Source organism: Anguilla anguilla, chromosome 15 (assembly GCF_013347855.1).
Source record: "Anguilla anguilla isolate fAngAng1 chromosome 15, fAngAng1.pri, whole genome shotgun sequence".
NCBI classification, from domain to species: Eukaryota; Metazoa; Chordata; class Actinopteri; order Anguilliformes; family Anguillidae; genus Anguilla; species Anguilla anguilla.
This window is the reverse complement of record NC_049215.1, coordinates 14,004,279-14,019,509: the sequence shown is the minus strand read 5'-3', so window position 1 is coordinate 14,019,509 and position 15,231 is coordinate 14,004,279. Positions and strand designations below refer to the sequence as shown.

At 42.9% G+C, this 15,231-nt stretch overlaps 1 protein-coding gene across 4 annotated transcripts in view; it reads right to left on the bottom strand.

Annotated features, from left to right (window-relative positions):
• The window catches only part of pcdh17 (protocadherin 17), a 55,679-nt gene extending 41,382 nt beyond the window's left edge, over positions 1-14,297 (bottom strand). For 2 of the 4 annotated variants that reach the window (XM_035394530.1, XM_035394531.1), the window contains exons 1-2: positions 13,984-14,297; positions 10,154-12,950 (exon numbers count right to left, since the gene is read on the bottom strand). In XM_035394530.1, coding sequence (XP_035250421.1) covers positions 10,154-12,637 — 2,484 coding nt within the window. In that variant the 5' untranslated portion in view covers positions 12,638-12,950; positions 13,984-14,297. The remainder of the gene's footprint in view (positions 1-10,153; positions 12,951-13,983) is intronic. The other 2 variants (XM_035394532.1, XM_035394533.1) reach the window with 1 other exon arrangement.
• Positions 14,298-15,231: the final 934 nt, after the last annotated feature.

The following is a 15,231-nucleotide window of genomic DNA, read 5'->3' as shown; positions in this document are numbered from 1 at the left end:
AGAATTGGGATGAAAACTCTGAATTTGAAAAGAGATAGGCCTATTTAAAAAAAAAAAGTTTTGAGTCAAAGAGTAAAAGACATTAACCACAAATTCCCAAGAACTGGCTCTGTACCTCTGGCCAATTAATTATGTATCCATACAGCTGATTGACTACACAATTCACATTCAATTTACACCTACACTCCTCGAGTCACCGCTACAAAGGAGATGTGAGTTCTGAGTTTGCCTATCTACTTAAATAAAGGTTATCTAATATACTGCGGGTGACACAAAGACAAGAAGCTCTGTTATAAAAGCTCTCAGTCTATAAATATGTGGTGGTCCATTCAATATGTATGAGGGTACCCCACTCCAAGCTTCATGCTGTGTCCAGACCAGGACCAAATCATTATTTAAAACACTTAAATCACCAGTAAATAAATTCCCGCGGATTACTGACTAATTTAGGAAAACACCAATTTTCCACAGGATTCAGTCAAATTTCTCATTTTTACCAGCATCTAAAGAGCTGAAAATGTACTTCAGATACACACGTTTCCCCAGGTGTGCTGGCCACTGAAAGACATGCATCACATGCTAAACCCAACATGGAGCACAGGATGCGGATCTCATTTGAGGTAGATTAAATCAGCGGACGAGCGGCAGGTCCTCTCAGTGCTAACCTCCTTTTATTAGCTTCAGACAAGGGACTGCAGCTGTAAGGGGGGCTTTTAGCTTGATAAAACAGGATACACTGTCGCCATCAGCTGGGAGGTGGCTGAGGACGAACTCTCAAGTGTTAAGCCTGCCTTCTACATGTCTATATGTTGATTCCATATACCTGTTGCCGTGGCAACATGGTGACAAAATCTGCACCGGTGCTGCAAGCAGAGTTCGTGACAGGAACAATGGGGACTGGCACTGCAACAGGCATCCAGAGTGGACGAAACCTGAAGACCCGCCCTGTTTCACCAATACTACCCCCATCCCCTATTCCATTCTCTAAATCCACTGCTTTGAGCTTCCTGGCCAAATCTTCCACCAGAGCCAATTTCATCCCCAGCCACCAAACTGGAGCCAATCCGCACAGAACAGAGGCAGGATCACAAGTGAGCGTGTTTGTTTGCTCTCGGTCTCTGGCAACAGGGAACTCCAGCATCTTAGAGCCAATTATAGATCAGATTATCATCTCTTGTTATTCCCAACTGTTTGAGGCACTTTTCTGAGACTTTTTTTTATTTCAGCAACAAGAAGCAATGAACAAAATCTGGGGTTTCATTTCAGTCCCTGCAGGCTTAGTGTGCCATCAGTGAAAGGGGGAGGTTGGGGGAGAGAGAGACAGAAACAGAGAGAAAGAGAGAGAGATAGAGAGAGGTAAACACACAGGAGTGTACTCCTTTTCACTTCTATGGATATCAGCAGATTTTCATGACAGTTTTGCCTCAGGGTGTCAAAACTGGATTAAGGGATATTTAAGGGCTATTTTTTCCTCAGCATCCTCACATAGTACTCAGACACATTCACCAAAGATAAAAATGTTATTTTGCTTTCTCTTCTATTGTTTTGTTCAAACACTGTACCCAGGGTATGGGTGGGAGAGAAGTTAAGTTTCAGTTTAACTGGAGCACTGATTGGTGTAGAAGAGGTGAAAGTCCAGGTCTGTTAACATGCAGAGAAAAGGCCCGCAGAAACCTTGCGTCTACAGCAGCTTTATGGCCTTAATATTCATGAAACAAAGGCTGGGATATTTTAACTTGGACTAAATCCACAGTCTTATGCTAACAGCCTGAGGACTCGCTAGTCAAACTTGCAGGTAAGATACTTTCCCCCCTAATTAAAGGTGCAGTGTATAGGTTTGGAGAAACGAGCCAAATCACTAGATTTTGGAGAATTAAAAAAAACATTCCACTGCCACCCCTCCTGTTATGTTGCGGGTCAAATTGACCCTTTTTAAAGTTTGAAAATCTAGGAAAAATACTTAAAATTATTTTTTCAGTATGAAACTTCTTCTACTGGCCTTAATTAGTGTAATCAACATTTTAAATGAAAATGGTTCATTTCATGTATTTGCAAACCCCCCCTGTATGGGGATTGACCCGGGAACATTTTTGCTGTACCTAAAAAATGAACAGAACAGGAGGGTTAAGCTTTTCCTCAAAGCCCCTCAAAACACATACATGCTCGCTGCCTGATGTCTGAGTACCGTAGAGAGAGGACATGTGACCCCGTTCTCTCTTAATAAATTGGTATTCGCTATGGCCAATTTCACATAAATGGTATTTTTTGGCTGTTTCATATTTATTTCAGTAGAACAATATTGTGAGTTTCATAATCTGTATGCCGTAATGGCGAATTCAGAGTAAAAATACAGTTTTTAAGCTTCCAAAGGCAAGATGACAGCACCATAGTTTTGCATCGCATGGAAGACAGCCAGCTTATTGCCACCAGTCAGACAATTACCTCAGCGGCTTTCACGGCTACAAGCCAATGGGTTTCATCTGCTTATAACTGAAAAATGTCTTGGCTTTCGTGATCTGTGCGTCTTCATGTCAAATTCAGTGCAAAATATAGTTTAAAGGTGTTAAACGTAAGATGACAATCTAGCACCGGAGTTCTGTTAGGCTACTGAGACCATAGCTACTGTCATTTGTCACCAGTCACACACAGCGACTATTTTAATGTCTTGGCTTTCATGATCTGTATGTCTCAATGTTAATTTCAGTGTAAAATATAGTTTTGAAGCTTTTAAACAGTAGGTTTTTAAAGGTAGTTTGGAGGCTAACTTTAGCACTATCTGTGCAATTTGGTCACATTCCACGTGAAGGTGACTCCAACGGCACTCTGGTCAGTAGTAAGTAATTGTGTGGGAGTATCTCCACACAGACTGTGCAAATTCACTCGGGAAGACTCTCTTAATGCTGTGTTGTCAAAAACTGGGATCATAATGCCATCTGAACTCTTTAAAGTGCATCCACAGTGCATTAAAGAACTGTCAGCCAGGGGTTTAGTATTAATCAGCTAACTCCAGAAGAAACAATCTTGTATAATCTATAGCTATAAACCAGGCTGACCTTCCCTTCAAACCCACTGCTAAATTTCAAACCCTCTTCAGACAAGCATTTCAGAGTGTTCCGGGAGACTCTCGACTTTGACTGCTTGAGCTCGTTGGCAACGTGCTGACTGACTCGTCCTACAGCTCCCATGCATCTCTAACGGCCTAAATAAAAGCCACCATAAAACTTCAATGTGACCCTAGCAACAAAAAAAATCCAGTCAGTACTGAGAGAGCCTATCCATTCATTTATGGTGAAAGCCTTATAATGCTGAGAATGAGAGAGAGAGAGAGAGAGAGAGAGAGAGAGAGAGAGAATGTGGATACACACAAAGTCAAGAGAGAGAATTGAAGGTACTGCAAACATTATACTTGCAGTTTGTGTAAAAACGTCACCATACTAGACAGAACAGACTTCATTTTGAGAGAAAGTTTGTAATGGCATCTTGAATCTCAACCCCATAAACGTCTCAAATCGGTCAGTACGTACTGATATCTGGCTATAACCAGCCTCCGGGCTACAGTGTCGGGGGAATTAGCCTCCGTAGTCAGGCTCATTTGGTGGCTGAGTAAGACATGGGCAGAGATGACCACACAGGACAAACCCTTGAATTCTGCAGCACTGCTGATTGCATCAGCAGCAAATAAGAGCAGCTGAATTATTTTCTGATTTCAATCAAACTTCTCATGTATAACAGTGCACGCATTTCCTACACTGATAATCAGGAAAATACAGGGGGGGGGGGACATTTTTCAGTGAAATTAACCACAAAACATAAAATTAAACCAGCTGGAACAGGAACCAGAGCTTTTTTTTATAACTGCAAATCTGTAATAAAAATATCTGCGGTTTATAATTCAGCTCTCGGTCTGAGCGGTGTTAGCATAAGTGAGCTGCCGAAAACAGCAGCATGCAATATTTACTTTGTTTTTTTTTTTCTTAAGGCAGTACCACAGGAGCCATTTCATCTCAAATCTCAAATGACTTCTTAAGTCTGGAAGAAATACAGAATAGTATTTACAGCACTGGACTTCTGGCTGTGGATTCCAATCATTGGTGGTGTGCTGTTGTTGGAAAAAAAAGGTATTTTTGAAATATTGTAATTATCAGTCATTATTTATTCTTAGCATTTTGACCAATTTTTACATTTGTGTTCTGATTTGTGGAGTGCGGCCCACCTTTACCTGTGAAAATAGCATTCCACACCAACAAGTGATTTTCACAGAATTTATATAATATTACTTTCTTAAATGCAGTCAGTGTCCATTTTAACTAATGGTGCCTTCTCTGCACAGTCACATTGCCCCCACGCTGTTGTCACCAAACTTTTTTCCTTCCCAAGTATGATTTCTGCCTTGTCACACAGATTTCAAATCCTGTCAGGGAAGGAATCCAACACACGGGCCAGCTCAGAAATCATGTGGAATTTCAATGCAAATGTTGTAGCCATTGTGAATGATGTTATGCTGCCAAAACGTTGTTTGGGAGGCTTGTGATGCGGATTTTATGGTGTGAACTGTGGCACCCGAGGAGATGTACAGGGCTGATATTTAAAATGCAGCAATTTTACGTGCTCATTTCACAGGCTCTGGAAATATTCGGTGCTTGGCAAACAAAAAGATGTATTTACTGTGAACACAGGCCTGAGACATTTGATGAGTGCATTTTCGGCAGTGTACAAAAGCTGGCAGGAAAAAGAGAAGAGGTCTATTCAAACAAGCCTTGAGCTAGATCCACAAGTTTAAACTGCAATGGCTGGAAGTGGTAAAACACTTCAGTTTTAGCCAAAAGATAATCGCATTGTTGGGAGTGTCTGACTAATTGACTCTTATCTTTTACACAGCGACAAGAATTCATATGTGCGTTTTATTTTTAACAATGGGAAAGGAAACGTAAACGAGTTGTTTTATCAATGCTCTCAGGAGTTCAGCCTCACTGAAGAAAAGACTGGAATTACAGCGCTATACAAGCCTCTTAATTATTTACCAGTTACTTAGATTTAGAACTTTATTTTGTAAATAATACATGCAGTTCAACTAACGTCTCTTTACGCATCTTTATGCTTCTGTATCTCGCTAATGACCGTCCGCTCTATCCAGAGACTCTCATATGCACGGTTAGTCTGGAGATAACGCATTCAAGGGAAGTTTCTTAATATTTCTCCGAAATATTTGCAGTCGTCGGTTAAAAAGACCAGAATAGCATCAAAGTAGCTATGATCTATTTATAACGAAATGATGGCCGTTCATTTCCCTTACTTAAACCCACAAGACGGCTGGAAGACATCTACGCAGAGACTCGTTACTTTAAAATGGAATTACAAATGCTGATATTCATCCGTTTTAATGGAAGCAAAGTTTTGTGGTTTAGACTTTCCCACCCACTCCAACAACCCGAGGCATATGAAACGAGTATTCCAGTAGCCTATCTTATTGTGGCAACGTCCATTTGTCAGCGATTTGCTATATGAATTATTAATAAGCCAATAAAAATATAGGTGTCTATCACAATCTAGCCGTAGTTTTTTATCCGAAAATAACAAATAGGGCAGATGATAAAGAAACGCGAAACAATATACATATATTTTTTCTAACCGGTGGCAAGAGACACTTTCCACTGGCAGCGCATATATTGCACAGCCATGTCGTCGTTACTTCAGTTGCACTGATAGTGTAATACAGAGATACCAGCGATAATCAATGCGCAAAAAACATTGTTATGGGGGGAAACTCAGCTGAAGGTTGTGAGAGTTTCGATTTGCGACAGAGCTGTTGTAGTTTAGAGAAGCACTAATGCTGACAGACTAATAATGTAGTTTCGTGTCCTGGAAACGCAGAACACATTGACGCAATTTCTTGCAAAAAATACATACACCAAAAAATTAAAATGAAAGCTCAAAGAAATATGCCCGTTGCACCGTGGGAGTCAGCTCAAATCCACAAAACCGCATGCATTCTGGAGCCTGATCTCCAAACGCTCGTGAAAGGGAGCTAGAGGCCAGGAAAATGAGAAGCAGCCTGACACATAGATATGAGAGCCACTGTGATGGCCGGTATACCGTTCTTCCCACACACGCTCTGAATGCAAGACTAGGAAGGGGGTTTAAAAAAAACGCGCTCTCCAAAAATCCGTTTAACTCACTTCACTTCTCTCGTGTCTCACGTCTGGCCTCAAACTTGTTGAAATCAGCAAAGCGTTTAAAAAAGTTAAATAAATAAATATTGACAATTTAACGTAACATTCGCTCACTTTGTTCTCTTCTTAGGAATGTAAAAATAAGCTTCTTGATATCGTAAGCACTCAGCTTTCACCACTCAAGTGTTCATTTGCTGTAATATTTTGTGCAGCGACTTATCAACCGCATTCTTCTAACGAAGCAGTACAATGCCACACAATGCAAAAAATATCGATCACAATCTAAAGCTCTCCCACAACACCCGGATTGTGCAGAGAGAGTTCCACACTGCGGTGTAAGCCACCTTTGCAGCGTGAAGTAGCGGTTATGAGACTTATTGAGGGAAACCCCTTCAGCACCCCCGGTCTCACGGAGAGAGCTAGATCTATGTGGCTGCGACATCGACATGGATCTGAAGGGGGAGAAACGCTTGGTCAGTTTAGCGCGGACTCCTGCCCACTGCTGTCAGCTGACCTTTATAAATGGTCTGCGGTGAGGCCGGCCAAAGACTCGTAGTCCTGACTCACTGCTTGACCCCTGTGCGAGGTAAACTGAGCTAATTACCTAGCTTGGGTTCCAAATGCTGTTTGGTTTTAAGTTTTAAGACTAAACTGAAACACCAGCCTGCCCTAGTCTGCCATCATTCTTTGATTTTCAGGATCAGTTCCATGTCACACAGGCCCCATCAATCAGCCCTTACAAAAAGGATTACGCTGCTGTGCTGATTAGTATGGTGACAAAAATAAAAAATAAAAGGACAAAGTGCAGTGAAGGTTTGAGGACTTGTCTAAGGTTGAAATTCTCCTTCACAGATGTAAATATGATGTGCGTAAGTGACAGGCAGGATGCATTTCTATATGCAGTCTTTATGGCTAATCCTTTTCCTCTTGCTAAACCAACTGTAAAGCAGCCATAAGGCAGTATGACTCCATCTAGAGGATCATTTTATACCTTTTTTTCTACACCTTCTTTCCAGCAAACATAATGTATGTATTTTATTATAATTATTATTTTTTAAAGGCCTTCAAGGAGCTGTACGAGAGGGCACTAATGACAACAACAGTGCACAAACTGCACTGCCTCTGAAATCAAGTGACTGTAAGACAAACAAACATTAAACAAACAAAAATTCCACTTATGCATTCCTACTGATGGTTGAGGGCTTGACTGCAGCAATAACACGCAACAGATTCTGAACTTCAGTGACAGGCTTTGCTTCAGAATTTTACTTTTTCCTTTCAGTTTCTTAGCTTTATTGCGGGGGAGAATATTCCTTACCTCAGAAGGTGGACTTCTTATTCAGACTTGAATAAAAAGGGTCTTGACTACCCCAGGCCTCACCCAAAATCCCTCCTGATGAATCCCTGAGGAAAATCTAATTCTGTAATCTAGTCACTGGACTCATGCTGGCATCTCTAACCACCATTAGGCCAAAGAGGCTTGTGGGATAGAATTCTCGATCACTTTCAAGACAAGCACGCTCTCGTCGGAACAGATTATAATTCCCCCGCTTGCTACTTTGAGGAATACTCCTGCGGAATTAATTCTAACCTTGATTCAACTGTAAGTAATATGCTTTAGCGCCTTAGGCAGAATTAGGCATTATTACGTGCCATCCGTCTCCATCCCCAATAATTCTTTACAAATCAAATTATGCTGCTTGTTGCACTCCACCGGGCCTCACTTTGTGTGTGAGCTGGTGCTGGCCAGGGCTCATTTATATATACTGTATATATATATTTATTTTAAAGTGTACGTATTTCTTTATTTTATTATTTGAAAACAAGTGTGGCTCCTCCAAACCACACCAGCCAAGGGGAACTTTGGAGACCATTGTAAAATGGCGTTACAGGCATATTAATTTCATCTGCCTTGTCGCGGGCTAATAAAATGGCATAAGGTGCCCTTGCAAAGATGAATTAATTTGTTCATTTATCTGTCTATTTATTTATTTATTTATTTCTCCTCTCCTGCCATTAATAGCAGATACATTTTGCTCCCCCCAAACCCCTATCATACCACCCCACCCCTGTTACAAATGAAGGGAAAGTCTTTCCTTTTCCCTTATTTTTTCTGTCATTTCCCCACAACCACTCAGCACAGATTTAGGTTACACTCTACAGGCACGGAGGGGAGGAGAGAGGGAGGGAGGACAGAGGAAGAGAGAGCCTAACGACTTTGGAAACGTGATCCCAGGCTCTCCCCCACATTGTTTCTTGTAAATAATAGAATACACATGTTTGATGTATAGGAGGAAAGCACTAAAATGGGGATGACAATGATTAATTAATTAAAAAAATTTTGCAGGGGGATGGGGTGGAGGGGTTGTTTTCTTTGACAGAGGAAGGAAGGCAGTGACAACAGCAATAACATCCACCACTGTAGCTCATAGTGATGCTTTATAACATCTGCATTACATTACATGTTCTCTGGTCCTTTGCCACGATTCTGTTCCCGTGAAAAGGTCCAGCTCAGGTTGGAATGTTTCACAGTGTGACCTTGAATATGCTATTTGAGAGAAACACAACCCACACTCCCACAGACATTCTGGAAGTGCTTAGGCAGTCTGTGCCAGATAGACATCAATCAGATCATCACCTTTTATGGCCAAAACAATAATATTTAAAACGCAAACAGAAGCAGATGTGCAGACGAGCACACACACAAAATAAAACATGCACAGCGGCGCTTACTCATGAGAATGTCTGCTCCACCCCGCATTTTACATAGTCAGATGCCACAGATTAATTAAATGTGAACTACCGGAAACAAAAGCAAGTAAGCCTCAGAACTAAATGCGCTAAAAATACGGACCGATGGTCAACGTATAGCTTTAAAGGAACTCAGTCCAAATGACCAGTTTTTAAACCAACAGTAATCTTGCAGGATGCATATGTATACCTAGTGTACAGTGTCTTGTGTTTGACTTCAGCCCTTGTCTGACATGACAGATTTCCCATTACTTAAAACAGGCTTAGCACAACAGATACGGGGTAGCAGTCAGCGGCTTACGGAAATCTCTCTTCACAAAGAGGTCTTAGCTGGAGGGAGAAAAACAAGCAAACCTCCTTGCTTCCTCTAACAGACTGCAAAATGTCCTCAATTGTTGAGGGGACAATGTGGTAGCAAAGAAGGAGTGATCGCCTCGCACAGTATAAAGCATCTACTCTACTAGTGTTTGCCTGCAAAAAAAACAGTAAAGAAATGCAATTCTTCAGGTGAATACACCACCAAGGACGCAATGAGGAGCAGGATATGAACAGACGCAAAAAAGAACTACGAGTAAAATAAAACAATAACATTTGTGTTTTGGTATTATTTCATAATAAGAAATTGTCTGTATTCTTTGTAATTTTGTAATTTTGAAATGCATAGCTTTGTGATGAAAAAAGGAAAGAATGAATGAATGAATGAAAATAAATGTTTAAAACTGGAGATGTGAATAATTTGCTCTGTGAAACTGATCACCAAGTGTATTTGATGCACCTATAGCGTGGCTGTACAACATTAGCTTTAGCTATAATTACATGGAAGCATTAACCTATCAGCAAGACAAATTACACCCTCGTGTAATAGCACAACCATTTATCATTGCCTATCAATGATTAAAGATGATAGGAATATACATACCCGCACACAAGCGCAGGCACACACGTGCGCACACACACACACACGTGGACACATATACACACACACACACACTCTTCAGCATCTGGCACTGTATGACTCATATACAAGATCTGACTTTCAACCTGAGGTCTGAAGGTGCATGACTAGACCTAATGCACACTGTAGGTCTTTCTCGTGTTGAACATCTTCGTCACAAATTAACACCCCCCCCCCCCAATCCTTTTCTGCAAGTTACACACAAAGAATCTCATAGCTGCGAGAGACCGGGAGAAGGGAGGGATGACATAAAGCAGACATAAATTGTGTTTCCTACCTGAATTATTGACATCCTATTAACCGGAGTCTCAGTGGTGTTAGTCACAGGGCTGGTGAAGCTGGTGTGACAGCCCACATGTCCTTGGGGAACAGTCAGGTTGTTGGCAGTGGGCTTAAGGTACATGACCTCTGACCTGGGGGAACTGAGGGGCAGTCGCGTCTGGTAATCGAAATACATGGGGGAGGTGGCCAGGGAAGGGCTGCTCACCACGTTCATCACGTTCATAGCGTCTCTCTCCTCCACCTCGCTCTGCACCAGCATGATGTCGTTCTTGTTTATCTTCTTCTTCTTGCCCTTGCCCAACTGAGGGTGCGAGTACTCAGCGATCCGGCAGTTGTACGTCCTGATCTCCTTATTCTCTCGCTTGCACTTGACAGCAATGGTCACCATGGCGGCCAGGAGCATGACGGAGATGATGGAGAGGGTGACAATGAGTGGGAGGGACATGTCCCACTGCCGCTGTTCTTCATTAATCCTTGGCTCCCCCTCGGGAAGGGGCCCCGTGTAGGCCTTGATGATCAGCTTGGCCACAGCGGACAGGGAGGGTTTCCCATGGTCAATCACCTTGACGATGAGCTCCACCACAGGGGTCACCTCTTCCCAGAACGGGTGGACGGTTCGGACCTCCCCAGTGACTGAGTCCATCTCAAACAGGTGGTCCTCATTGCCATCAGAAATCTCATAGGTCAGCCGCCCACTCTCACCGTAGTCGTTATCGACCGCCCTCACCGTGGTGACAATGTGGCCCACGCCTACATTGCGGGGCACGTGGATCTCAGCGGTGTCGTTCTGGAGGAGGGGCAGCACAATGACTGGCGCGTTGTCATTGACGTCCAGCACACTCACCCTGACCGTGGCGTTGCTCTCCAGGTGAGGGGAGCCTGAGTCCTTAGCCACCACCTTGAACTCAAAGTACTTTGTCTGCTCATAGTTAAATGACCGCAGGGCATAGATGGCACCATTGGTGGGGTTGACCGAGACGTACGTGAAGATGGAGACATCACCCACATTTGATGGCAGGATGGTGTACGACACGGTCCCGTTCTGGCCCAGGTCTGGGTCATGGGCCAGGACAGAGCCCAGGTACTCCCCAGGGATGTTGTTCTCAGGCACCTGAAGCAGGTAGACGGACTTAGTGAAGCGGGGCGCATTGTCGTTCTCGTCCAAGATCTTAACAGTGAACGACTTTGTGGAGTTGAGCGGTGGGATCCCATTGTCTTTGGCCACGATCGTCACATTATACTCGTCCTGCACCTCCCGGTCCAGAGGCCGGTCAGTAACCACGGTGTAGAAGTTGTCGTAGTTCTCCTCCAGCTTAAAAGGCACATTACCCAGAACTCTGCACTGGAGCTGCCCGTTCCGTCCCGCGTCCTTGTCCGTGACTCTGACCAGTGCAATGACCGTTCCTGGAGGGGCAGCCTCACTGATGGCCCCTTGACGCACAGACACAAACCCTATGGATGGCCAGTTGTCATTCCTGTCCACCACCTTAACAGTCACTTTACAGTGACCTGGAATCGGGTTGGGCCCAAGGTCTTTTGCCTGAACATCAATCTCTATAATTGGGTTTTCCTCATAATCAATTTCTCCCTGAATCTTAATGACACCTGTTCGGGGGTCAATGGAGAACAGCTCTCTGATCCGGTCGGGTGCATAACCGCTGAAAGAGTAAACCACTTGGCCATTGCTCCCTTCATCTGGATCAGTTGCGTTCAAGTCTATCAGCACTTTTCCCAGGGCGGAGTTTTCAGGAACATCTACCGTATAGGAAGGCTGTTCGAACATCGGGCTGTTGTCATTAGAATCAATAACCTTCACATTGATTTGCATGGTTCCTGATCTTGGATATTCCCCTCCATCGGTTGCTGTTAATATGAGGGTGTGATGGCTACGCTCCTCTCTGTCTAACGGTCTCTGAATGACTAGCTCTGGAAACTTTGTGCCGTCGCCTCTGGATTTTACATCCAAAGAAAATATATTGTAATCATCTCGTGTGATCTGGTAGGTTTTCAACCCATTCTCCCCAGAATCTGGGTCGTGCGCGCTTGTTAGCGGGAAGCGTGTTCCTGGAGCCGCATTTTCAGAAATGTCAATATCGATCTGATCAGAGGGAAAGCTGGGCGAATTGTCGTTTATGTCCAGTATTTCCACTTTAATCATGCAGATTTCCTTGTCGTTGGCAAACACTTCCATTGAAAGCTGGCACTTGGGGTTTCGTCGACACAGTGTTTCCCTGTCAATCCGCTGCTTCGTATACAGCAGTCCGCTTTCAGGGTCCACGTCAATGAGATGCGGGGCTGAATTCTCCAACACCCTGAAGTTGGATTTTTTGCCCCGCTCTCCCGGTCCCAGTCTGGCGTCTTTGGCAATGTTCCCAAGCACAGTCCCCGGCCCCTGTTCCTCGGGGATGGAATAATTTAAGTTTTTCAGTGTAAGGGCTTGTGCCCACAGCAAGAGAAAGAAGAAAACGGACAGATACATCCCCTTTACGATGCGACGCGCTTTTATTTTGAGATGCGTTTTTTGATTCCGACCTGTTGATTTGTTCAGCAAACTGACAATCCCGACACTTAATTGCAATTAGGCGACAGTCCCGTTCATAACAGAATGAAAAGCCATTTTCCGTTTGGTTTTATGATCTTTAGTTCCTCTCTGGCCTTGCTTTCCGTCCTTTTTAATTACAAACGGTGATGCCTTACACCTAATTTAAATTCAGCGGAACGCCCAGACTCGTCTGTGGCATAATCGCAATCGAGTTCTCTCAAAATGAAATAGCCGTGGTGCATGAGCTCATCTGAAATACAAAAGGAAATAAAATATTCTCCCATCAGTACAGGAAACATAGTGAAACAAACTATTTAGTCACCAATCTTCACAACATTTTTTACATTTTTGAAACATCTTCCTTATACAGAGACTTGAATTTGTATTTATTTTCCAACAGCCACAAAATAAACGGATGCAATTTTTCTACAAGGTTAAGGAAAGTATATTTAACTGTAGGCGATGAAAAGCGTTGTGAATAACCTTGAGGTATGCGCTGATTTATGTACATATTTATTTTATCATGAAGACTACGTGTTTATATTCATTTCTGCAGTAAGTATAAATGCTCGTGTGAACAGCATTTGTATATTCCAACAATTCAATTGGAATGACAGAACAAAATCTGACAGATAATGCCGCTTCAAGAATGTTTTTGTGACATTCGCAACAGCTGCGTCTCCGTGGCTGTATCTACGAGTCTTCAAGTAGCCCGTTGAATACAAATGCGTCCAAATAAGATCCCTTACGCAAATCCACACAAATCAACTGCAGGATGGTATCTGACACGAATTTAAATAAAAAACAAGAAATAAAATGACTGACATGGCTAGCTGGTTCTGACATTAGTTTCCTTTCCCTTTTTTTCGCTGAAGCCCGGGGGCTTTCGTAAAAGCTGTTGCATTCTCGCTGATACGGGGTAGCTACAGTAGCTTAACCTGCAGAAGCGCAATGCCCTCACGATTGGAACGCATATAGCTATCTATACAATTCAAAGAATCATATCAATAGCACGCGGCATGAACTTAGTATACAGCAGTTGGCTTCCGATTCACATCATAATGTCCTCTCGGTGTCTTATTTCTTAGGATGAGAACAACCACAAGCTCCAGCGTGCTTTAGTCTACACTGTAAGTGGCTAAACTGGTCATGAAAGTGTGCCAGTAATATCAATGAGCAGGTTTCCCCCCAGTATCCCTGATAATAATTCAGTGGATTTCCTTCCGCTCAAGTTGTCTTCAGTAAGTCACAAACACAAAAATATGGTTTTGAAGAATGCTTACGTGGTATATGAAGATCCCAATAGGAAAATATAGATCCAGACCGGATATCATAAATGTGATCATCCCTCTTGCATGCTGCATTGATGCGGGGTAAAACAGCTCGGTGATAGCATTGCCCTTGCTCTTTTTACTAAGTCCAATGCATGACGGCTGTAAGGTGACTGTCAACGGTCCAGTTTCTGCGTATCTCCAAAAACAATCTGGTGTCAATGTGTTCTGCGTACCCTCCTTGCACATCAACTGTTGAAACGCTAGGATTACAATTTAACACTCCGCAGACCACCAGCTCCCTCTCAACGTCTCTTACTGACTAACTCCGCTCACCTCATAGTGCATTAAACATGGTTACTGATCTACTGCCAACCAATAAACGTCAGGGGGATGCAACCTGCCTTTGGCTCGGCCAATGGCATGTGTGCATTTCGCGTTGGGGGCGGAATTCACAAATCAATTGAAGGAGTACGTGATTCGACCTGTTAGTTTCAATATAGTGGAAAGATAAGTCGGGGAACTGTTTCAGTCTAAATTTACTAAGCGCGTTTACTAAAAGCAGGTTTCCAAGATTTGCTTGCATTTGATTCGCACGGTCCGATAGCCTACGTCAACATGGAGCAATTGCCTAATCGGCACGAAATAAAATTCAGAACCGAAAAAAATCCGTTATGTACTCATAGTAACACAAAGTCTGACCTTGCACTCATATTAGCACACGCCAGCAAAACCCATGCCTTTTAAAACACGATGGGAATAACACAGGCATCGTAAAGATATACTATTTCCAGCCGACGGAATTCCATGTGCTAACTGTAGCCTAGATCAGATAGGCTATCTCTCGGCCAATTTCTTATTTGTGTTATTTGTCCGGAATTAACAGCAGGGTAAATATCCTTTAAATTCTGTAAAGCAAGAGGTGGCGCTATACTACTTCGTGTATTGCTTTGAGCGATACTGAACAGCCTTTCTGTCTGGCAAAAGAGCTGTTCCCACTGTAAAAGCGCATTTAATCTCTGTGGTTTAATCCGCGTGTTCAAAACTGAAAGTATGCCATAAACAGTGCTTCGGTTTAACGGAGGTGTTCAAAACAAGTGGCATAAGTTTAGGAAGTCATAATACACTTGTTAAATAATACTTATATTCCGTTGCAATTAGCCAATTGAGCTGTAACCGATTTATTCTAAAAGCAGTGGCCGATACGAATTGTTTATTGGCGAGATAGATATAATGTTACATTTAACTTGAAAGAAAGAC